The 26,281-nt window shown below is 39.4% G+C and overlaps 1 protein-coding gene across 2 annotated transcripts; it reads right to left on the reverse strand.

The window, feature by feature from the left end:
• Positions 1–439: 439 nt before the first annotated feature.
• On the reverse strand, positions 440–25,199 carry LOC140158856 (monocarboxylate transporter 13-like). 2 transcript variants are annotated; one of them, XM_072182109.1, is made up of 4 exons: positions 24,564–25,199; positions 16,516–16,659; positions 12,397–13,296; positions 440–716 (listed from the first exon to the last, which is right to left on the reverse strand). In XM_072182109.1, exons 1-4 carry the CDS (start codon positions 24,751–24,753, stop codon positions 544–546), a joined length of 1,407 nt encoding a protein of 468 aa, XP_072038210.1. In that variant the 5' UTR covers positions 24,754–25,199; the 3' UTR covers positions 440–543. The 2 variants fall into 2 exon arrangements, with proteins under 2 accessions (XP_072038210.1, XP_072038211.1); XM_072182110.1 differs by lacking the exon at positions 440–716 and adding an exon at positions 10,504–11,597 and having other exon boundaries at positions 24,564–25,197.
• Positions 25,200–26,281: the final 1,082 nt, after the last annotated feature.

Below are 26,281 nucleotides of genomic sequence, written 5' to 3' on the forward strand. Positions count from 1 at the left end.
CGGAAGTTTTCGAAAGATCATTCGCATCGCATCATCAGGCAATACTCCATTCTGATACGGAACTTTGAGAACTGTACTACCAACCGTGTCGTCAACCGTCAGTCACAATATTAATATTATCTAATCTTGTATTGTTTAATTGTTTTTATGTAATAATAATATATTGAAACGTCTTCTTTTAAGAATACGTTTCCGTTGAAATAAAAAAGAAGTGCAAGGCAAATTATTCCACTGCCCAACAGCGTGTTTTAAATACGTTTATTGGTTATACTGCAATTTAGTAAATTGTTACCCTGTTTCTTACTAACACGGCTTTGTACCGGCTACATAAGAATACTTTTATTAGACTATAACACAAAAGAAATAATACAAAGAAATGACGATATAGAAATGATATATATTGTATTTAAAAATAAATTTTACATAATGGTTTATTAAAAGTCATAGGTACAATGTACCGGTATCAATAGTGGCAATAAATGAACAATAAACTGAGCTCCAAACTGGTACTCAAGTTCAGTGATACACGATTTTACACATACATCACACTCGTGTTCCAACTTCTGTTTTTGCAGTAGTAATAGGTACATGTATCCATGTTTTTGCTTTTCTCTCCATCAAAAAGACAGGCAAGAAGAAACATACAGCAAGTACATATATACCACCCACGAGGTAGAAACTTAGGCTATAGTTCCCTGACAACTGTTGAATTGCACCTAGGAAAATAATAAGATATGAAATATTAAACAGTACAATTATTATGTCACATTCATGATTAGTATGTTTGCTAAGCATGCCTTCTGTCAACAGATTTGTTGTTTTGTTTTAAAGGTTACGCTATGTCGACGACACTAATGTGATTAGCCGTCCCCCATTGTCGGAAATTACACAGAGGGGTTGATCATAGGTTCAGGCAAGCCACGTAGTCCAAAGCTGAAGCTACGCATGTAGTCATGGCAATTTCAATTTATGGGGAATAACTCAAAGGCACGAACTCAGACAACATCTAGTATAGGGGGAACAATAATAATTAACTTCAATGAAACCCTAATTTGGAGCTTATAAATAAAATAAAAATGAAAAAGTCTTGCTTGACATCAATTTCAAAACAATCACGATGATACGTCCTTTCACTTCCAGAGCTAGGCGCGACTACCAATATTCGCCCAGTATTTTCGTGAAAAAATCGAGTAGTACATAATATTGATATTTTCCCAATTATTTTGATGATAAAAGTAATGAAATAACAGCAAGATTGTGGTAAAGAAAGCAGAAACGTAAGTACCCTACACTGAGTGATTTGTGACCGCAACGCAAATTATTAAACTGTAGATTATATAAAGTCAACATATTAAATAGCAAATGGTACGTACGTACCTGCAAGATATCCACCAACCATTATCCCTAACCCATTCATAAGCATTTCCATCCCTACTGCTGTAGCTAGCTGCCAAGTACCAACATTTCGTAGTATAATAGTGTAGAGTAGGGGAACAGAATACCTGACAAAAACCCGATACCTGTAGCAGAGACTACATATCCTGGATAATTGTTTGCAAGAGGGTTAACAAAGGTTATTAGAGCTGCAGCAATGAGTGTCATCATATACAATGTCGACGGCAACATGATCTTGGCATCGATAGGAATGCCATGAAAAATGCGTCCAAGTAAACTTCCAACACCCAACAGAGATAATGCTAAAGCTCCTTTTGTCTCTGAGTATCCACTCAACACGATTTGATTATACGTATGAGTTAATGCAGCACCATAAGCCGCATTGACAAAGAAAGTGACGAGGTAAACTAACACCATTATGGGAGAGGTGGTGAGCAGTTGGATGTGAGCGAGATACCATTTCACTTCGGTATATCGAAGAGTTATTTCGCTAGCTACATTTTCGCTCTCTAGTACTTCAGACTGTTTATTGGCACTTTTCATCTTGCCCTCATCTGTGTTAGGACTTACTTGACGATAATCACGATATTGTGGATCAGTTTTGTGCTTCATCGTCTCAATCATTTCAGTGGATCTGGTTATCTTTTGTTGAACCCTTTGCCGAGGTAAAAACGCTCCCATTACAATTACGTTAAGAATGAGAGCGCCGTGAATCAGCACGGCGCCACGCCATCCATATACAACAGTAAGTTTTTCAATGAGAGGCGAAAGTAGAATGATGCCGACGCCAACGCCCGAAAGAACAATTCCAATAGCTGTGCTGAAGTATGTGGTAAAATAAGTTGCAACACTGATTTGAGCCGATACGTAAACTAGCGATGCACCCAATCCTATGATCAAACAAAAATGTGTAATATTTAAAGCACTGGTTTAATTTAAAAAAATCCTTTAAAAAGGGAAAAAGGGAATGGGGCGTCCAATGTGAGCTTGGTCGTGATGTGGTGATTTCCATGGTGTTTAGATTTGGTATTAGAATAACTTTTTTTCTAGGATAGAGGGGAAGATGATTAAATGCAAAAGATATGCGTTTGAGTGGGGAGGTGTATGACAGGACTATTTTGGATTGAATTAAATTGTATTGAAATGAATAGTATGAAGCTTCCGTGTCAATTTGTGATCAGATCATGTGGGGTGGGGGAGTTTTGTATTTATTGTAGTGAGGATATTGCATTGGATATTGAATATTGTTGAATTTCGTTAAGCAAGGGTAAGACTGTTATGATTGATAGTATAGAATACAAGAATAATTATTTTGCTTTTATAAAGTACCTTTCATTTCATTCTTTTAAACAGATGTATTATTGCACTGACAATGTTTATAAAAATACATTCATACTAAGCAACCCAAAATTATTAACATCTCCCAATCCGCAAAACGAAACCATGAAAGCACACCAAGCGCCTGTCTCCCCTCGCTGGCACCAGCAGCCAAAGCTGCACAGCACCATCGGTTTATTTGGTGTTTTTATGAGTCCATTAAGTTTGTATTTCAAACAAAGGATAACGGGCCTATACGCACAAGATTTCATCCCGTGCATATTATTAAATAATAATAAAATCAAAACCAAGCAAGTTGTGTTTTTATTTCTAAGCTGGGCATACTTTTAAGTAAAACGGTTGCGAAGTAAATCTAGCAAGACCGAAATTAGAAGCTTTTGGCAAAGTCAAGCCCAATAAGGGGCCCCGCCATAGCGGGCGCCCCAAAAAGACAGTGAGACTTGTTGTAAGGGATCAAATCAAAACTCGACCGCCGGTTGCCCGCCGGTTCCGGGCGGTTCCGTCCGGTTCTAAATTATACACAGTAATGAGGTCAGTCGTCACACTCTGGCTCATATGGCCGGTTGGTATCATCGAGTGAATGAGTGGAGTGATTTCAAGTGGTTTCTTTTCAAATTTAGTACAATAGGAATAATCGATTTTCCTTCTCGGAGTTCATCTCAATCAATATAGCTACTTTTAGCTTTTTATTTTGATAAAATATAAACAGAGACCTGGTCTATTTATTTCTAATTATTTTACATCTTGACAGGTTTTTCATTTCCGAGGGGATAATCGCGATCACGAAATTCTGCATGTTTTAAAACGCAAGGGTAACACACTAAGAAAGGGAAAAGAGAGAAAAACAAGACAGAAAGGGAGAAAGAAGGGGAAGAGAGAGGGAGAGGAACAGGGAGATGGAGGATGGCAAGAGGTGGAAAAGGGGTGAGAGTATGAGACGTGTCTCTCAAATCACATGAGAGAGAGGGGATAAAAACTACACTAAGTTCGTAATATAGGCCTAGGCCATTAGGCTGGTATATTGGGCCTACAATGATGTTGGCCAGGCTCGTTGAGGTGATGTGCAAGAAGAACTAATGATTTTGCAAGATCGACAAAATATATGCGAATCCCATCACCCCTCGGCACCGCGCCCGTCATCAGCACCAATGGAGATTAGCCATGGGGCAGGGTGGCAAGTCATTCCCCTCTCCTGCTCAGTCGTCAGAAATGTTGTTACAAAATCTTCCTTTTGGTCTATTTTAGACCCAAAATCAACCCCATTTTGTACCATTTTGGGCTATCATTTTCTTCGGAAGGGGGAGAGGTGTCCCAAATATACGAGAGGGGGGGAGGGGTCATAAATGTTTGGAAAGAAAAATGGGGTGGGGGGGGGGTCATAAAAACTTTGATGACCAAAATGTAGGGAGTCATAAGATGACCACAGATAGTGTGTTTGTTTCCTTAAAAAAGACTGATTTCAATACAATTTTTGCCTGTTTAGGGGTGTGTCGGGAGTGTTAGATCAGCTCCTCTGATATAATACTCTTTAGGTGGATCAAAATAAGCCTACCGGGACTAAAATAAAACCAATAGTTGTAAAAGGCCTATGCATCTTCCTTTGGCAAGTTGTCCTCAATTTTGTTCATTTTAGTATTGAAGTTACATTTTTTTGCATAAATCACAAAAGAAATCCCCAGTTATGAAGTACAAAGCAAATTAGTCAATCAATATCACTTCAACTGGGGATTTTCTTTTGTGATTTATGCACGCATCATATCTTCTGGAGGCAGTTTTGAACTAATGACCTTTCGTATAATTGTCCATCACCAATACAGGCCTATGTGATTCACAAAATAATAAATTCACAACTTCTAAATTACTTAACCTATAGAAATCATTGAAACACTGTTCTGAACTTAAATTAACTGATTAAAACAGTAGTGATATATTCAAGCAATTTTAACCATAAACAAGAAATCATTTCCAAAATTAATTTGCTTTGGTGACAAGTCAATAGACACGCGACTAAGAAAGATCGATCATCGTGCAGTACTTTAAAGTATGGGCTATCATGGCTATTGTGACCGTGAAATTTCAAGTATGCGCTATTGTGATCGCGAAATAAACATATCGACATTTTGTTAATCTCTCCGGTTATGTGCTTAAACCAACCGGCGGTTGCTACTCATGCATTCTTGAATATTCATATACCAATGACCTCTGCCAACCGGACGGAACCGCCCGGAACCGGCGGGCAACCGGCGGTCGAGTTTTGATTTGATCCCTAATGGTTTGGCGAAATTGAAAAAAGGGTGCTCTTCATTTACGAATCACATGTATAAATGTTCGTACTTCATTATTCATCATTTCTTAATCCCATGCACAAATCATTTAGGCTTCATTATTCCATTCGGCATACATCACATCACGTAAATTGAATCGACGCATACGCGTGTACCATGCAAATACGCGTTTCCGTCGGAAAGGGGTATTTCAGAAATATTGTTTGCGTTTTAGCGAAAAAAGGGGCATTGTTGAAGGGCACAAAATTCGTGAAATCATTCAAAATAGGGGTGTTTTTATCCTAAAATGAGATGAAAAAATGAGATGCAAAAGGGGGTGTTTTCAAAGTTTGCCGACGAGCATGAGTACCCGCCGATTTACGGAGTGCCGGAACCGGGGGTCAAGGTTCCTGTCGTCGTCGTCAGTTGTGCATTTGTGTTAACAAACAGTACATCGGAAATCCTTGAACTCATCATACTCTAAATCCATCGTAAATCATATGGAAGAGTTCCAACTGTGAGGGTTATTGAGGGTTACGATGAGTTTAGGACTTACGACACCTATCAACTCTGTGAAATCATACCGTACCAGGGTCTATGGTGAAATCTACTCCAGTTTATCCCTGTTCTTCTCGAGAAAATTGTACGTGTGCTTAAACCCGGGGGGGTCACTCCCATTTTGGCCTGTACACCATCCGCGATAATCAACTTTTGAAAAGCACCCTAAACAAGGATTTAACCCTTGGCTAAAACAATACCCTAAACAGGTGTTTCCGTGTTTTCACACCCTATACAGGGATTTTATTCCTTGCATCAAATTTCATACCCTAAATTTCATTTCCGCGTATTAGCAATTGCAATTTTGCTACCCTTTTTTCCAATATTTCATGTTTTTGACCCCCTAAACGCGTTACGCGCGTATCGTGCTTACCCACGAAAAACTACCCTTTTTACGCGTTTTCATTATCGCGGATGGTGTACAGGCTACAATGGGAGTGACCCCCCGGGCTTAAACGCGATAATACTCACCCGGTAGTAATCCTAAGCTAAAATACAATACGGTAGTCGTTTTTGCTAGATACGTAAGAATAAGCCCTGATGCCTGGATTAAACCACCAGTCATGACGACCCATCGAGGCTCGGCTTTGTTGATAATCACACCAGCAACAGGCCCTTATAATTATGATAAATAAATACAAAAGGCATGCAGAGGTTAATTGGTGCTTCCTTGGGTACCCAACTATTAATGTGCGTGACGTTCACACATTTAGCAGATCTACAGCGTGGAGCAGATCTACCTCACTACACTATAAACAATCGATGAATAAATTGATAGGCGCTATATGGAATGAAATAGCTATTAGCACATAATGGGGGCATGGGGGCAACATGTTTTAATGAATATTTTATTATAAAATACTTTAATGAGCGCGATGTCTTTTTAAAATATTCTTTAGTTTTTGTCATTGATTGTCACCATACGGATTCAAAATGTCGTCGTGAAGTACTGTCGGAACTGTGCAGGACAATGAAATGTGAGTGAACTTCCAGGATCTGTGGTGAGCTGGACTAGTACAACCGTGAGCGGGACTACTGGCTGTATCAAAATGATTGGTACCCATTAGTTTTGATGGTTATTGAAAACCCTGCTTCTTCCAAATGCAACGTAGGGTCTTCTTGAAATGACAGTAATTTATAGTTATAACTGTTTGTGACATTAATCAACAAATTATGTGGATATGTTGCATTTTGATGTGGCAGTCATGTCCATAATTATGATTGGAAACTGATGGGTACCATGTAGACATGACCAGTGAAATGTTTTGAAATAGCCCCGGGGGGGGGGGTTCTTCGAAAAATTTTGTACGGGGGTGTGCCATGCAGACTTTCGGATGCTGACTTTCTCTATACCTACTTTTTGCTGTTTTTGCTACCCATCAGTATACCAATTTTCAAGAAAAAGCACCCAAAAAGCACCCAAATTTGCCATAATTGGGCGCTTTAAGGGCACTTTTGCCAAAATGCGCCCAATTGGGCGCATTGGTCTCCACTGAAAACCCACCCATCGATATACCAAAATCGCTGAAAAGGTACCCCAAAACCGTGGCACATCCCCGTACATACCTTCAACCAGAAAGAACCCCCCGGGGAAATAGCCCATATGTAAAACTGTTCTTTTACCATGAGAGTCTGAGAATTGTCACTGATATTTATCATCTTCCATTGTTATGATGGCTCCCGGTTACAAAATGTTCTAAACTTTTGGGAACATGGCTGTTCAGCCAAATACGTGGCTTATGCCTTATATGTTAGAAAAACAATTATCAAGCACGAATCACGTGGTTTTATTTGAAACAAACTCATATAGACCATAAAAACGAATAAAAACAGCCGGCTCTCAACATGCGATATTCAAAATTCCCGCGCCGAAATTGTCCAGTGCAATGACGTCATGGTTACTTGTGCTCAATTGTTGTCAGCCTTCATTCTATTACTAGAACGTCATTGCACTTGACAATTTCGGCGCTCGGGAACTGATAATTAATTTTCTATCATATAAATGCATAATGTTTTGATTGCCGGAGACATCCTTTAAATGCTTATTAAGTTTTCGTTTGTGCGAAAAATATTGTGTATGTATTGTATTCTAAACATGCTAAGATATTTAGCGGTATTTTCGGCACTTACCTGCCAAACACATCATTCATATCCAAAACTGCATATCCAACCAAGAACTGCAGATCCAACATTGAATTCATCAGAAAGAGCTGGCATATATGCACCAATAACCTGGACTGAACCCACACTCAAGACATAGGATAGAAATAACGTCCCTACAACAATGCGTCCCTGAGCTCTCTTCCGTCTGCATGCCATCTTATTTTTAGTGGGTGTCATTAATTTTCGTACATTTATAATCCTTTACTAGTAGCTACTAGTACTACACGACTTTGTCATAAGTTAAGTACTATTAAGTTAAAACTGTGTCACATGCTCAGGATACCGACAATTGCATGTAAACGCTAACGCCAGGCACTCAATAAGTAAACCCAGTTGGTTTTTGTGTGCTACGAGATGTAGAGAAATCCACGGTAGAAATAGATTCCATAAAACCGTGTGGGCCGTTTCTCGTTACACATTTAAAGTAACAACGAATATGGTCCAATGTTCATTTTATTCATTATCCGGTACCGGAGCTGTACCCCGCAATATGAATCTGGTGTTACTAGCAGTGGTAGCTAAATGGTAGGTGAGTAGCTGTGAGTTCAATGCAATGATGATTTTGATATACATGCCGGGCATACATGGATTCTAGATAAAGGCCAGAAATGCTCAAAAGGAAAAGGCAATTCGGATATTTTGACCGGTTGAAGAAACATTGAACCAGACATGATATTGATTCAGTCAAGGATTTGTCTCGACCCCAAGGATTTTTTTACAGATAAATAAATTCTTCCGAGGTCTGATAAACAGAAGTTATTTTGGAATTTGTAGACCTACTATATACACACAATTAATGCAGACATCAAATTCACTGATTCTTTATGGGCCTAATACTTTTCCTCAGGTATGAAGTAACTTTAGGGGTTACGTATTAGATAAAATCAGACGTAAAATATGATGACTGAAGTGACTCGGACATTACTTTCGTTGATGGTGTATTTTACGAGTAAAGATAACTCCAACAAACACACGCACAGGTAGTTTACCTTAAGGCTGACATTACTGAATACGTATCACTCTGAGATTAAAGGGATACTACAACATTACAAGGTATCTGTTCCACTTTTATCTATGATTGTATACTGTGTACTGGGCCCCGGTGCTTCAAAACATGGACAAATACTTCCGGGATACGATTTCGCCGCGATCAGAGACAGAGAAATGAGTAAAAATGAAAATAATGAAATGGGGAAAAAACAATGGGTTATTTATTTGACGCGGGGGGCATTTCCAAATTAAAGCTGGCGCTGACGGGAACCATAACATCAAGTTCCATTCGCCTAATATTATTATCATATATACGATGGGAATACATGAAAATTAACCTGGTGGTTAATAGCCCCCATGTCACAAGGGAAAACGCGGTAAAATGAGCAAAATCGCTCAAAAACGCTAAGATCGCCAAAATTTCCCACAATTTCTGCTAAGTAAGCTTATAATCTGAAAAAAGAGGAGAGATTCTGCAAATAATGTGCAAATAATGTGAAATAATGTGCGATTTACCGCGTTTTCCCTTGTGACATGGGGGCTTCTTACTTGCAGATGATTTTACATGCAGAACTCAAACAGGTGATTAAACCATTGGGCTATTCCAGTTAAAATCCATACACCCCTGGAAGACATGCCCTTAATCTTCCACACAGGGAGTGTGAATTTCAAATGAAGTTACCTGAATAGGCGATTCCATTTGATATCTACACCCCTGTGTGCGCGATTGAGGTCATGACCTCCATCTAGGGGGTGTATGCATGTCAAATGGAATAGCCCATTGGCTGCAAGAGTGTGGCAGTCAAATTACACATTGAGTATGTACAGCACACACCTGTGGAGCAAAATTACCCCCCCCCCCCTACGGATTTTTTTTTTTTTTTAAGGTGAGTGATTTCAAATGTAAAATCATGATCTGAAACGAGCTAAATATTGAAATCCTTCAAATCCTACAAAAGAAGAAATGTTGGGCTATTCCATTTGAATTCCATACTCCCCACCCGGCAAAGACATCTTCCACACAGGGAGCGTGAATATCAAATGGAGTTGCCTGAATGGGTGACTACATTTGATATCCACACTCCTCCGTGCAAGATTGACGTCATGAACTCCATCTAGAGGGTGTAAGGATTTTAACTGGAACAGCCCATTGGCTGCATTTCACACATTGGACATATGTGACTCCTCGGCACAACTGAGCCCGGATGTCGCCAATCATCATTTTTGAGATATTCAAAAATGCTTTAAAATGATGTATATCATGTATATAGTACTTGACATTTAAGTAGTGAAAAATCAATAAAACAGTCAATAAATCCTTTGTTTCCTATTGTTTATTGGTAAGTTCAATGGAGCATATCTCAAAAGTGGCACTGGCGACATCCGGGCTCAGTTGTGCCGAGGGGTCACATATGCAGGTAAGGTGCCGTATTATTGTGTAAGCACATTGTGTACTTTGGAACTGTGGAGCAAATTTGATTTAAATTTCCCGCTTTTTTTTCTTTTTTTTTAAGTCAAAGTCCGTAAGTAATATGTGCGTTCTCGAAAAGAAACTTTAATGTGCGAACAATTCTATTTTTTTGACGACAGAGGAAAAAAGCACTTGAAATTCCGGAAAAAATCATTTAAAGTTTGAATTCTCCCATTGAACCCTGTGGTAAAGCCACATTTTGGAACTCAAATTGGGCAATATCCTATATATTGACTGCCTTCAAATTGCAGGGGTTGAAAGTATGGGCAATTTCGAACATTTTATTTTTTGGACCCCCCAACCACCACCCCCCACCCACCCACAATGCATTTTTCCCCTTCAAAAAATTTGGTGTAAGGCGGGTGATATAGCCCCCATGTCACAAGGGAAAACGCGGTAAAATGAGCAAAATCGCTCAAAAACGCTAAGATCGCCAAAATTTCCCACAATTTCTGCTAAGTAAGCTTATAATCTGAAAAAAGAGGAGAGATTCTGCAAATAATGTGCAAATAATGTGAAATAATGTGCGATTTACCGCGTTTTCCCTTGTGACATGGGGGCTGTTAATACTAGCAGTGGTAGGTGAGTTGTGAGGAAAGGTCAGTGTTATTAAAGGGGATAATGTTCTTGAGTTTGGGATCCCAGCCGGTTTATGGTCTATTAAAGGCTGAAGACACTTTTTGTATTTTAATGTGACAAATCCACTTCTCCAGCGAAATGAATCTTCTGAAGTGAATCGGGAGTCTTCGAAAGATCATCCGCATCTTCAGACAATACTCCATTCTGATATGAGAACTGTCCACTACCAACCCTATCGTCAACTGGCAGTCATAATTATTATTGATATTATCTTATCTTCTATTGTTTATTGTTTTCAGTTTAAATAGAACAGAAGTATAACGCGAAAAATATCCACGGTCCGGCAGCCTGATAATAAATAGGTTATACTGTAGTATAGTATTGCTAGCCCGTTTATTTTACTTTTTCTTAGTAACGCGGCACCGTACCTGCTACATTGTACATAAAGATAATTTTATTAGACTATAATTTGGAAATAATACAAAGACATAATACTTATATAATTGATATACATATTGCATGTATATAAAATAAATTTTACATATATGATTTATAATAGTCATCGCTCATGTCCCCGGGCTCATGTCACGGTATTCAAATAAATAGTGGAATAAATGAACAATAAACCGAGCTCTAAACTGGTACGCAAGTGATAAACCTAGGCAAATGCATTTTACACGTACATCATACTCGTGTTCCAACCTCTGTAATATTAATCCATGTTTTTGCTTTTCTCTCCACTAAAAGGACGGGCAAGAAGAAACATACAGCAAGCATATATATACTACCCACGAGGTAGAAACTTAGGCTATAGTTCCCTGATAACTGTTGAATTGCACCTAGAAATGATAAGATATAAAATATTAAATATTACAATTACTTATGTCAAATTAATAATTAGTACGTTTGCTAAACATGCTTCCTGTTAACAGAATTGTGTTTTTATGGTTACACTATGTCGACGATACTGTTGTGAACACCCGTCCAATGTTGTCGGAAATTACTTGTGTCCTTAGTGGGGTTGATCTTAGGTTCACACACGCATTCCAATCTGTGCGTGTAGTCATGGCAATCTTTTGGAGGGTTTAAACTTATGGGGAATAAATCAAAGGTACGAACTAAGAAAACCTCGAAGGGAAACAATATAACAGACTTCAATGAAACTCTAATTTGGAACTTATGGATGAAATATTACAAGTCTTGCGAGACACCAATTTTACAATAATCACTACAAAACGTCCTTTCACTACTAGAGTTAGGCACGGCTGCCAATATTCGCCCAGCATGTTCGTGAAAAGAAGTTGAGTAGTGCATAGTGGGTATTTTCCTAATTATGTTGATGATAAAGGTAATGCTATAACAACAAGATTGTGGTAAAGGATGCAAAAAAGTGATTTGATTTGATTTGATTTGATTTGAGTTTATTTATGCATGTCATTCAATTTACAGAGTTCACATTATAAAAACATAGAATATAAAAAAGACGATAAAATTACATTTAAAATTACAATATACAATACAATATTGCAGATATGCATAGGATAACCCTTTAAGCCCTAAAGGGCTTATTTCCAAAGGGTCCTTTGAAATAAGCCCTTATAAACCCTACACTGATATGTAACTAACACATGTACGTACCTGCAATGTATCCACCAACCATTATCCCTAATCCATCAACAAGCAATTCCAGACCTACTGCTGTAGATAGCTGCCAAGTACCAACATTTCGTCGTATAATAGTGTATAGTAGGGGGAACAGAATTCCTGACAAAAACCCGATACCTGTAGCAGAGACTACATATCCTGGATAATTGTTTGCAAGAGGGTTAACAAAGGTCATTACAGCTGCAGCAATGAGTGTCATCATATACAATGTCGACGGCAACATGATCTTGGCATCGATGGGAATGCCATGAAATATTCGTCCAAGTAAACTTCCAACACCCAACAGAGATAATGCCAAAGCTCCTTTTGTCTCCGAGTATCCACTCAAGACGATTTGATTATACATATGAGTTATTGCAGCACCATAAGCCGCGTTGACAAAGAAAGTGACGAGGTAAACTAACACCATTATGGGGGAAGCGGTGAACAGTTGGATGTGAGCGAGATACCATTTCGTTTTGGCATTTCGAAGAGTTATTTCGTTTGCTACGTTTTCGCTCTCTAGTACTTCAGCCTGTTTACTGGCACTTTTCATATTGCCCTCATCTGTGTTAGGACTTACTTGATGATATTGTTGATTAATTTTGTGCTTCTTCGTCTCGACCATGTCAGTGTTTCTGGCTATCTTTTGTTGAACCCTATGCCTAGGTAAAAGCGCTCCCATTACAACTACATTAAGAATGAGAGCGCCGTGAATCAGCACCGCGCCACGCCATCCATAGACAACTATAAGTTTTTCAATGAGAGGAGAAAGAAGAATGATACCGACGCCGGTGCCCGATAGTACAATTCCAATAGCTGTGCTGTAGTACGAGGTAAAATAAGTTGCAACACTGATTTGAGCCGATACGTAAACTAGCGATGCACCAAATCCTATAAACCAAACAAAAACGTGTAATATTGGCACTCGTTATCAAAAGAGAGTGAGACTTCGGGCCGGGACTTCGGGGTGTAATTAGAGAATAAACGATAGGAATTTTTATTTTGACTATCCTCTACCGTGTGATAGACGACAAGCAGGTCCAATATTTTGAGTAGTGGATGCCGGCGCAGCCTGTATCCACTACGATATAAAACCTCCCCTTTTTCTAAAATAAACGAAACTTGTTTACAACTTCACATCATGTGTTTCGCGTACTGTTAGCGCGTGCGAGTATTCCGCAGTGAAAACCGCACTATGTCTACGCGTACAACGCGATACATACGCGCACCTCTATGAGGGTGTTACGCGTTATCAACACTCATGATGACGTGGGGTCGTCTACTTAGAGAATAAACGATAGGAATTTTTCGTAGTGATACCGGCTGCGCCGGCATCCACTACTCAAAATATTGGACCTGCCTGTCGTCTATCACACGGTAGAGGATAGGCAAAATAAAAATTCCTATCGTTTATTCTCATTCTTAGTCAGTTAAATATTATTTTAATAACTGTAAACAAATTTTTAAGCAAAAACTAAGTTACCGTCATAAAAACTCCCTCATTATAAAATGAACGAAACTTGTTTACAACTTCACGTATTCTGTTGCGCGTATTGCTAGCGCGGCGCGTATTCCGCACTAGTCTACGCATCCAGCGCGATACATACGCACACCTCTACACGCATTATCAAGACGCATGATGACGTGGGGTCGTCTACGGCTTGATAGACGGCACCCGAAATCATGCGATTGTCCAATCAGAAATGTGTCTACGAACTAGACCACTCCCACTGACTAAGAATGCCTGATAGACGACACCCAAAATCATGCGATTGTCCAATCAGATTATGTGTCTACGTAATAGACCACTCCCACTGACTAAGAATGTTTTGTATGCCACCATTTTCAGCTATATAAATATAAATTTAATACACGGCTTTCGGCATTGGGTTTCACTGCTTGAATTCCCTCCTGAGGTTAGTATCCGTTAATGAGGTGACCAGATCACAAGGCTGCCATTACACAGATGCGTCAATGAGTTACATAAAATGACCTTTTGTGGTATTGAGTTCCCAAGAAGTGAGTTTTGCCTGAAGCAATTTGTGGTTAAATGTTGATCCCTAACTACAAGAGTTATTACCGCCAATTTGGTTGAAAAAGGAAACCTGATGGTCAGAACATTTGGATGATTTTTACGATCTCCAGATGAGCAAATCATTGAACATGGGGTTGTAATGGTTTGAATGCCACCATTTTCAGCTACACAAATTCATCTTTTTCCGAATCCCCCAAATGATATAGCGGTTGTGCATATGACGTATCATCCTAGTCGTAAACCTTAAAGATCATTTTCCGAGGCGCGGAAGTACACCAAATTGGTGTTTATGACCTTTGACATTCTTTTGTGGCGAGTGACATGGTCTTTCAATTCACGCCGAGTGTCCTTGACAGGCTTGACTATGCTTCAGTGGTCATGAAAGAATTCAAAAGATAACCTCTGCCCCAATAATCCCAAGCTATTGTCTGAAACTGCACCTCGGAAGATGTATGGTAAGAACTCAGTCCTCAAATGATAGTCATATAACGACCAAAAGATAAGTGACTGACTATCATTGAGGACTGAGTTCCGCAGTCTAGTACCATCCGTAAATAGCGGACTACTCGAATGCATTCAACAAAAGCATGATTGCAATCTACCGCGACAGTTCGTCACACACATAACAAATGCACTGTGATAAAATAGGTTGCTGACAACATTTTATTGAATGGACTGCACTGCTCCATGATTACGGTGTCTTTCACCGGTTCAAATCCTTTGTTTGGAGCCAATCGATAAAAGCATGAAGGGCCTCTATTGACAAAGGAAATTTGGTTGTTTTCTGGGTATGCCACGCCTTTTTAAATCACATATAAGGTTTTTGAGCTGTGTGTTTACGTTCATCATTATGTCGCTTCTGAAACAAAAGAGCATACACTCCAACAAGATCGATTGACATAGGATTGGGGTGTTGTTACTAGTGCGTACGCTGTCCCTAGATCTACTCATCAATATAGTTCGACGTTTTGGCTCTTGTGTGAGCACAATACATTTTGCAGTTTTGTGCAGTCGAGTAGAATGTCTTTGTCAAAGACTACACCCAATCGATGGGGTGAGCGGCGATGCCGCAAGTCGCAATTGAGGGGGGGGGCCGCGACAGCGAAGCGGCTGTTTCCGAGAGTGTGTGGTTCACAGGTTCTCTCCCTATGTGTAATATAGGCACACGGTCTATTATAGCACAGACTACGTAAACGTAACTAATAAGCTAATAGGGCTATCGTGCATTACATATGCGGGCGGTAAAACGTAGAACCTATATACCAAATAGAAAGTTTGGGTACAGATAATAACGTGACATCAAGAGTCTCATTCCATTTCAAGTAACCACCTCGTATGATCTCACATGCATTAAGTTCCGTATATAAAATAAAACCTGATCATTATAGTCCGACATTTTTTTCAAGTTACGTTGTAATGTGACCAACGTTACGTGTTAAGTAATTAAAAAATTTTCAACGATCTGCAAGAGAAAAGCGTCCGCAAGTCGTCAGGCTATTGTGCTAAGCATTTAAAATAATCTTATATCGGTATACAAATTTCACCTGGAATGCCGACAATTTTTTATACGGAATATCGGTCCACCTTTATATGGCTTTGGTATTATATTCCTATGGTTTATCGTTTCCATTTGAATGGATATAAATGAATTTGAATTAAAAATACACCGATATGAAAAGGATGATTGTTTATTGTCCTTGACGAGGTACAGACGTCTTTGTTGGTTTTACATGTTTTTAAAATGAAAGTAAAATATTCATGATCTTGGTGGATGTTGACGAAAAGCTATGTGACTTATAATGCGCTTGACATCATTCATAACACGCACTTGACGGTGATCCAGGGCTTCCTGAAGTCGTAGTTTGTTGTGTTATCGGAAGTCCTTCAACCCATCATATTCTAAATCCAACGTACATCATTTGGAAGAGTTATTACGGTTTGTGGGTTACGATGAGTTTAGGATTTACGACGTGACACGTCGGAACTCTTTGTGAAATCGATCCCAGTTGTCACTTGTTCTTTTCGAGAAAACAACTATACGTTTGTATTGTATAGCTCAAACGCAATATACTCACCCGGTAGTAATCCCAAGCTGATATACAATACGGTAGTGGTTTTGGCTAAATACGTAAGAATAAGTCCTGATGCCTGGATTAAACCACCAGTCATGACGACCCATCGCGGCTCGGCTTTATTGATAACCACACCAGCAACAGGCCCTTAAAAGAAATACACATAAAAGAAAAGCAGAGCTTAATTTGGTGCTTCATTGGGTACCCAACTATGCGTGACGTTCATAACACATTGAGCCGATCTACCTCACTACACTAACAATCGATGAATAAATTGATAGGCGTTAGAATAAAATAGCTATTTGGACATAATAGTGAAAACTAACATGCGGGGGTACTTGTTTTTATGGAAATGTTATTATAATATAGTTTAATAATGAGGTCGATGTCTTTTTAAAATATTCTTTAGTTTTTATCATTCATTGTCATCAAACGGACCGCGAGTACCGCGTGCCGTGCAACTAGGACAGAAACAATCTAATTCGTCGTGAAGGACTATCGGGACTGTGCAGTACAATAAAATGTGAGTGAACAGGACTGGCACAACCATGAGCAGGACTAGACATGACAATGCAGCTACATCTACATCTGTACTCGGCATAGTCCTTCTGTCATGATGTCGTGCCAAGGTGACAAAATCAGTGGCGTAACCAGTAGGGGTGGCCGGGGGGGCAAGCTGCCCCCCCGGACACAAAAAAACTGGGAAGAAGACCAAAAAATTGGGAAGGGGAAAAAGGGGGGTAGGAGAGGAAAAGAGGGAAGAAAAAAGGGGAAGGAGAAGAGAAAAAAGGGAAAAAAGGAAGAAAGAAAGGGAAAGAAGAAAAGGAAAAGAGGGAAAAAAGGGAAGGAGAAGAGAAAAGGAAGGGAGAAGATAAAGGGAAAGAAAGAGGGAATTTGAAATTTGTACTCTGAAACACTGATTTTTTAGCTTCTAATATGCCAAAACCAGGAGCTTCAGGGGCTCCGCCCTTGACCCCGCCGGGGCTTTGCCCTGGACCCCACCAGGGCCCCTAAGACGGGCCCCTGGACCCCACCCGTTGAACGCTTCGCGGCAAGCCGCTCGCGACTTTTGGTCAAGAATTGGGAAATTTTTCAAACTTGCCCCCCCCGGAACGTCAGGTCTGGTTACGCCCCTGGACAAAATGCTTGTGTGCGGTACCGGAAGTTGCAGTGCGTATGTACAAGATGCGAGTAAAAATTGAGATCCACTTAATTATGGGCTGCAACGGCTCCCCTAAATGCCTCAATGGATGGAGAGAAAATTATATGGCCGGGGAGAGCATTCCACCAGATAACGGTGCGAGGAAAGAACGAGAATTTGTGAATCTGAAGACGAGATGTTATGATCTGGTATTTGTCAGGATGATATAATCTTCTGCTGCTGTGAGCCATAGGAGAGGCATAGGCTAGTCAGTTGGGTTGATGGCGACCAAGTTGTTGTGGATTTTATACATCAAAAAAAGGCTTGTAGCTTGGCGACGTCTCTCGAGGGAGTCCCACTGTAGTTGAGCGATCAATTTAGAAACATTGGCTTGCCGACTGTAGGTGTTGAGTACAGATTTGGCTGCTTGGCGCTGAGTGCTCTAAATCTTAGTGATGTTCTTCTTGGTGTGTGGGTTCCAAATTGGGCTACAGTACAGTATTCCAGATGCGGACGGACAAGAGTGAGATATACTTGTTGGCGAAGGTTCCTGGAGCAACCACGAAGATTTCTTCTGATAAGGCCCAGCATCCTATTGGCTTTGGCTGAAATATTGTTTATATGAGTTTGCCATGACATGTTGTTGGTTAAGGCCCAGATAGGGATATTCAGAAACCATACTAAGGGGACATCCTCCAAGATAGTAGTTCGCATCTGTTGTATGGCGACGGAGGGATATTTGCATAATGTGACATTTATCTGTGTTGAACTTCATGTTCCAAATGTTTGACCAATGATGGGGAGTATTTAAGTCCTGTTGAAAAGCTACTGTGTCATCAGAGCTGGCTATTGTACGATAGATGAGACAATCGTTTGCAAACAGGCGTATTTGGGATGTTATATTAGATGGGAGATCATTGATATTAAAAGGAGAGGAATAATAGCGGTCCGAGGACTGTTTCTTGTGGTACTCCTGATGTTACTGGAGCCCACTCCGATGCTGCACCGTCTACTACCACACGCTGAGATCTTGTTGTGAGGAAGTTTTCTATCCAAAGCAAAAGAGAGTCTCTAACTCCATAATGATGTTGTTTCTGAAGTAAACGTTTTATGGGGCACTCGATCAAAAGCTTTGGAGAAATCCAACACAGCGTCCACCTGCTCTCCATCATCCAATGAATTAACAAGGTCTTGCTGTATTTCACAGGAGCGGCCAGGCCTAAACCCATGCTAGGCGTTAACAAGGATGTTGTGGTTGTCATAATGCTCCATGATGGTACTGAATATGATGTGCTCAATGGTCTTACTGCAGATTGAAGTTATTGATAAAGGTCTATAGTTTGATGTACACTTCTATCACCCTTTTTTTTTATTGGTGATATATTGGCCAATCTGCAATCTGATGGCACCTCTCCAGTATCGAGGGATTGTTGAAAGATGATAGTCAGGATAGCGGCAACTTCCTCAGCCAAATCCTTAAGAATAAGGGCAGAGATTGAATCAGGTCCGGTAGCCTTATTGATTTTGAGAGAGTTCAATAATTTCAGGACACCGTCTTGACGAACAATTGTTCCATTTACAGATGGGTAAGAACTAGTTCCAAGTTAAGGCATGTTGTTGATATCCTCTACAGAAAAACACTACAGAACTGGTTGTTAAAACTGCTAGCCTTCCCCTTACTGTCGAATATTACTTTTGGAACCCTCTTTCAAAGATGAAATAGAAGTGGCGAACGTCCAAAAGGCTTTGTTGGATTTATCATCCTCATCAAACATATTATTCTGGTATGACCATTAGTTCTGGCGTTGCGTCTTTTGGGCAAGCTTCTGGTATTGCTTGAAGTTCTCCCAATCCTTCTGCTTATTGGTGGTACGAGCTTTATTGTATAAACGCTGTTTCTTTTTGCTCATGCGCAAAACCTCTCTTGTGATCCAAGGCTTCTTGTAACTAGTTCTGGATGTTTTTGAAGGGATGTGCGACTCCATGACATGGTTGATCTGGTCTTTGAAAATATCTCCAAACTCTCTTGAACAGGCCAAGAAGTTGGATCATTGGTAGTAAAACTGGAAGTTGGACATTTCCATTTTCAAGCTAGCCATGTCAGCTTTCCCATAGAGAAACACTTTTCTCGGAACTTTTTTGTTCAGTTTTGGTTTTGAGTGATGATAAAGGAGACCATTTCATAGTCATTTATGCCATCAACAACTTTACACTTTTCAATATAGTTAGGGTGGGTAGTGATAACAAGGTCCAAGATGCTTTTGGTGGCCCCAGATATTCTTGTGGGTTCCTTGACGAGTTGATCCAAGAAGTACTCATTACAGATGTCCAATAAAAAGGAACATTTAGTTGGCTCCACTGCAGAGGGTTTGACTGTACGATTAACCCAGTCAATATCTGCTAGGTTAAAGTCACCTGCTACTATCACACTAGCATTCTTGTACTTCAACTGGATGTCAGCAAATGAGTAAAAAGAACCTATGACGAGGGGTTCTGACCGTGAATGTGTATCTCCACCCAAGTTAGCTCAGCATCTGTTGCTATCACATTACACTCACTAGCAATGAGGTCGTCCTTAACCATAACAAAGATACCACCTTTTCTAGCACCAACTCTGTCTCTTCTGTAGTGATGAATCCAGGTGGGGTAATCTCGGATGTGAAAATGGAACGGTTAAGATGATATTCGGTTCCAAATATTATATCTGGCTTGTGACGGTCTATCAATAAGTCCAACTGGGGGAGCTTGTTGTATAAGCCGTCGCAGTTCACAACTAGGGCTTTCAACTTGCGATTGGTTTGGGGAATATGTTGACGTTTATTCCTAAGGTTAGCAGAACTACTTGAACTTGTATGAACGGACCTGTACTACACCGCAATTGCTTCGCAGCATCGTGAGGCTGCAAGATACTTTATTGCGGTATCGCAATAAAGTAAAAGTTAAATACATTTAAACATGGAAATGCGATGAGTTGCGGCAAAAAGTAATCGATATATCGGCAGCACATCGCATCGCAAAGCAATTTCGGCGTAATATGAACGGACATTTACCCAGAGCTTTGCAAAGATGTTGATGTTCCAGCGATCTTGTCCCGAGTGTTTGGTGATGATCGACTCAGCTCTATACAACGTATTAACCATGCCAAGTTTCTGAATGAGCGAGTGATTGGAACCAAATAGTAGGTACTGGTCCGCGTGTGTATGTTTTCAATAAACATACACTGTAAGGGGGCGATCTTCTTCCACGGACACTAAACAGTCAAGAAATCAAGTTTGTTTTTTGACAATCCTTAATGCTTGAACTTGAGTATCAATTTGATTGATGTGGTTGAAAAACTTATCAAGTTCATTGGATTTAATTATAATCCAAGTATCATCCACATAACGCTACCATCTGCAATCGTTGGGACAGATGATGTTTAAAAGATCAAATTCCTGTGAATTGAACCTGACGCTGAAAATACATGATAAGTTTCATAGTCCTCCCCCTCCCCCGAAATAATGTTGGAGCACAGATTGAGCTCAACCACTTTCCACTATTTTTCAGCATTCAACATTGAATAAGGGGAGCGGGGATGAGTGAAGTGAACAAACTGTCCTAATATTGATAACGTGAATTTGCATATATCTTTATATTTATTATTTATTAATCTATTCATAGCTGAAAGAATGATCAAAAGTATTAACTGACTGAGTAGGAACAATTTTTACACATGGTTAATATTTAAACACTGAATTTCAAGAAACACTGTTTTTAGACATAGGTCACTATGCCGTTAATGCGACGAATTTACCAATTTTCGGCTTTTTCAAACTCAAATTGTACACAATAATAGTACCAAAATAGTCCATCAAATGGTTTCAATTGGGCCTTCATTTCGCAAAAGTTTCTCACTTCACCCCCCTGCAAGCGCGACGCGATACATCACCCTGCCTGCCCCCCCCACTTTCAAAATCGTTCCGCCGCCGCATCACAACCCAGCTGAAGATTGGTTAATAATTACATAGTACAGCAGAGACACTAAAATCAATACCCTTATGTGTCTCAAAACTATTAAACAGGTCGGAACAAAATGTCCATGGGTGGCTGTGGATTCAACCTACCATGGTAATTTCTGCCATGAAGATATCGGGGCGATGACACTGTGCGTCGGTTCGTCCATCAAAAAATAGGTATATCTGGTTGACCAGATTTAAATTAAGTAGTAATTTTTGTTTGGCAAAACCAGTAAGTTTTTACTTACTAATATTTCGTCCATCTCGTCGGAGGACTTCATCAGATGTGAGCATCTGATCCACTTTCCGGGAAACTGGCTTCCGGTTTTGAGTAGTCTTACTTCCAGTCTTCAAAAGTGGGTCAAATACGTGACTTAGGAAATAAGTGCCTTCCTCTCTATTCATGGTCTTGGTCCCCCTCTTTCTGATCTCCATCGCTTCTCGTACTTCTCTTGACTTTCTGACATGCTCCTTGCCCAGTATCTTGGAGTCATCCCAATTGACTACATGATTTGCCCTTGCGACATGATCCGATATGGCTGACTTTGTTTGTTCTTGCTCGGATGCCCTACGTTCTGACCGAGTAAACTTTTTCTCGTTGGCTTTCTTTACTTCCGCTTTGTGCTCCGCAAGTCTTATCCCAAACAGACGTGAGGTTTCGCCAACATAAGTGAGATCGCAATTTTGGCAGCCAATCTCATAAATACAATTGCCTGTTTTTAGCTTGTCTCTTTTGTCTTTGGGGTGGACCAGGATTTTTTTGAGGGTTCATAGCGAAGGTATTTTTTTGAGGGTTCATGAGGTTTCATAGCGAAGTACACTTTTGAAGACTGGAAGTAAGACTACTCAAAACCGGAAGCCAGTTTCCCGGGAAAGTGGATCAGATGCTCACATCTGATGAAGTCCTCCGACGAGATGGACGAAATATTAGTAAGTAAAAACTTACTGGTTTTGCCAAACAAAAATTACTACTTGATTTGATTTACAAACCTGATGAATCTATTCACTGAAGCCAGATTTAAATTAAATCTTAATTTCAACATGAATGAGAGTCTAAAATAAACCCTTAGAGTACAGGTTTTTGTTTATAATTTTCTAATATTTATTTTTGGGTGATGTTCCTGAAACACACTTTGTGAAATAGAGAGATCATTAGAATGACCCTTAAATGCACCAACTAGAATTTTAAAAAAAACCACGTTATTTTGAAAACTGCCATTTTGATCCCTAAACGGGATTCGTGTTTTTCTGGTGACGCATGTGTACGTACACTGTAAGAACCTGAGTGCCTCAGGGCTTTTTTCAGGGGGTCGTAGACCCATACATTAAAAAGAAGAGATTCGCCTAATTATTTATTTTATACCTGGCCCATATGTGGTTATGAATTGAACTACAGGACTGCATAGATTAAGTCCTATTTGCAACATAAATACGACACGTATACACGACACGGGTCACTGGAACATTACAGTGAAAAACTACGGGAATAATTAGTATTATTCATCAAGAACCCAGTATCCATGGAAACCTTTGAACAAATAATTATGTAGAAATCATACCACATGCCATATAGTACATCAACAAATAATAATAATAACAACAATTACATTATGTACATGTCAAAAGTGTTGCTTCTACACTGCGCGTATTTCACTGATAATAAAATTTTAGTAATAGTTTTCCTTTATTCCAAAGATCATCTCGCTTTCCACACAAAATTCCCCTAGCGGGCCGCATGTAGCCCGCGGGCTGTAGCTCACCCACCTCTGATAAACTATACCAAATGACCATAGTCCAAACCTCCCCTTTATCATCAGCACATCCAATTGTCCGTGTGGCAGCCCTATTCCTTTTTTTAAGATTTTTATTAGCCCTGGGTCTTTGAGACCCGCTATACACAGGCGCCTAAATAATATTAGTAGGCTATTCGCGTCATATGGAAAGGTTTGGCTACAAAACGATAATTCTTTTATAAACCATCTATGCACAATTTCCACCTCGATACACCCGAGCACACAATTTCGTCCAAGAGCTTCCAAGCAAACAGTGAATTGTCTCTACAGTCTTTGATTGCACCTCACGGTTGAGTGCATAGCATCATAAGGACGGTGTGAGCTTCTAGCTGGAAACTAGGCATCTGTGATTGGTTTTTGTCAAAACCCCAAGTGTTCCCTTCATCCAATCAGAATTTTTTTTAATCGAACGAAAGCTAACACTTTTTTCAGTAGGTCAAAAGATAACACAATTCAATGTTCATAGCAAGGCGAATGTGGTAAATCTATTGAAAATGACCTATCCAAGCACGATTTTTGAACAAAATGTAGGTTTTAAAAGTCAAAACCTCAAGTGATCCTTACAATATTTTCAGATTTTATGTGATTAAATGAAAGAGCACACTTATATTGTTCATATACTAGCTTCATTTCAATGAGCAATGGCCAATCCTCTTTAAATTGCAAATCTTGTGCAAAAACCTTACTATTTTCGCCTGTTTTGTACGGTTGTAAATTCAATGAACTATGACTTTGCTACAAATTGATATGTTACTACTTCCCAATGCCCAAGGTAACCATTGACAATACTGATATTTACTGAAAACATGGTAAACATTCCTGTCATGTATGACTGATCATTCCATATTCCGTAATTCTTCGCCATTGAATGAGTGCAGCGATGAATGAAAAAGCATGAACCGTTACCTACGTATCATTCCATTGAACTTGCTTTTTAGCAATATATATAAATTGTGATTTTTACAGTAAGAAAATGTCAAACTGTAAATGTAAACCTGTAAATTCGTAATTTCAGATGTAGTATCATGGGCCCATCCATAATATTTTGAATTCAGAATATTTCTAAAATTTCTTCAATACAATAATGTTGCTAATAATTTAATAGGTATACTCGGCACTTACCTGCCAAACACATCATTGCATATCCAAAACTGCATATCCAACCAAGAACCGCAGACCCAACATTGAATTCATCAGAGAGAGCTGGCATATATGCACCAATAATCTGGACTGAAGCCCCACTCAGGACATAGGAAAGAAATGACGTCCCTACAACAATGCGTCCCTGAGTTCTCTTCCGTCTGTATGCCATAGTTTGGTGGTTGTCACTTTTTATTCAGCTCTGTAGTTCGAATAATTCAGTCCATAATATATATGCAGCTACTTGCTGATATGTGCTCAGAATGAACGGAAACCTGGACGAAATATGCCTTATACCATGCTCACTGCGAGTTGAGGCTGGCACCGAGGCCCTGCTCTTCAGCACACAAAAATCCGATTGCTATGATGTTGGCAGCCACCTACCTGGTTGACTATGCAATATAGATCTATGATTCAAGCTATTCAGGCTTGTTACCATGGTTACGGTCTGAATACTATTTTGGCGTCATCGTTAGCTATCAGCAATCTCAACTGATACTGGATGTCATTAATTGTTGTACATTTAAGCCAACACGACTTTGTCATGAAGTACATAATATTGACACTTGCCTTCGGCCTGTTCGATGCTCTATGTAAACACTAGCGCCAGACACAGGCCTGTGACCATAACATGGTGATGAATCAGTTCCGAATTAAATTATTGGCAGGCATACTCCATATATTTGACGTCGCATATTTGATACATCAAGTATTCGTTATTCTATCGGTTTTAATTATTTTTTGTCTTCTTTGTTGTTTTTAGTTGTTATTAAGACTGGAAATAGGAAGGAAATATATTGAAAAGTGAATACTTGTTGCATAAAAATTGGAATATTCGACGTCGAATAAAAGTATGAACCGGGCCTTATGAGCTATTCAGATTTCACACCACCAAATACAACTTAATTTCAATATAAAGTAAGCATTAAAATGAGCAGAAATTTGAATAATTTTGGCAAAATTTGGATTGACCATGATTAGTAATGTTAAATACTGCAAGTGTACCACAGATGGGAGAGATTGAACAATTTTAAGCAACCTCTTCTTTACAGAAACACTGACATGATTTTGCATGTAAAATACTTAGTAGGCAATTCCCGGACATCGTAGACTTCGAGGACCAGTCGTAAAAAATAATGACGGTCAACCCATATTTTCCCCAGCCAGAGGGATCAGGCAAGGGTTGATTTCAACCATCATATCTGTCGCTTAAATCTGAGTCGCTCCTCTGTGATATTACGATCGAATTTGTTTGTCAAGAAATCATTGTACTAAAGCAACAGTGCGGTGTGGAAAATTGACTTCATTCATACGTGCGGTTCATACGTGCATAATTTTCTCCGCGAAAGAGTATCATTTTGAATATTTGTACAATAGTATCTGGAAAGCACGGAAATACCCAAGCCCTAGACCGCTAAATATCTTGTTTGTCGCCCTCTGATGGCCAGTACAAGCAGTGTTGTAGTTGAATACATGTGTGTCATTACAAACATTAATGTAGAATAATAATTCACTACTCGACCACTTTTCACGTTTTTAATGTAAAAAATTGCAAAGAATGAATGGTATTGTTATATTAATTAATTCGCAAATAAATCTATGTAACTTAGGTACTAAATGAAAATTATAATCCTTTTCACATAGTGACGTATTTTATTTAATATTGATTTTGTGCAGAATAAGTTATAAGAATAAGCTAT

Source organism: Amphiura filiformis, chromosome 8, assembly GCF_039555335.1.
Source record: "Amphiura filiformis chromosome 8, Afil_fr2py, whole genome shotgun sequence".
NCBI lineage: Eukaryota > Metazoa > Echinodermata > Ophiuroidea > Amphilepidida > Amphiuridae > Amphiura > Amphiura filiformis.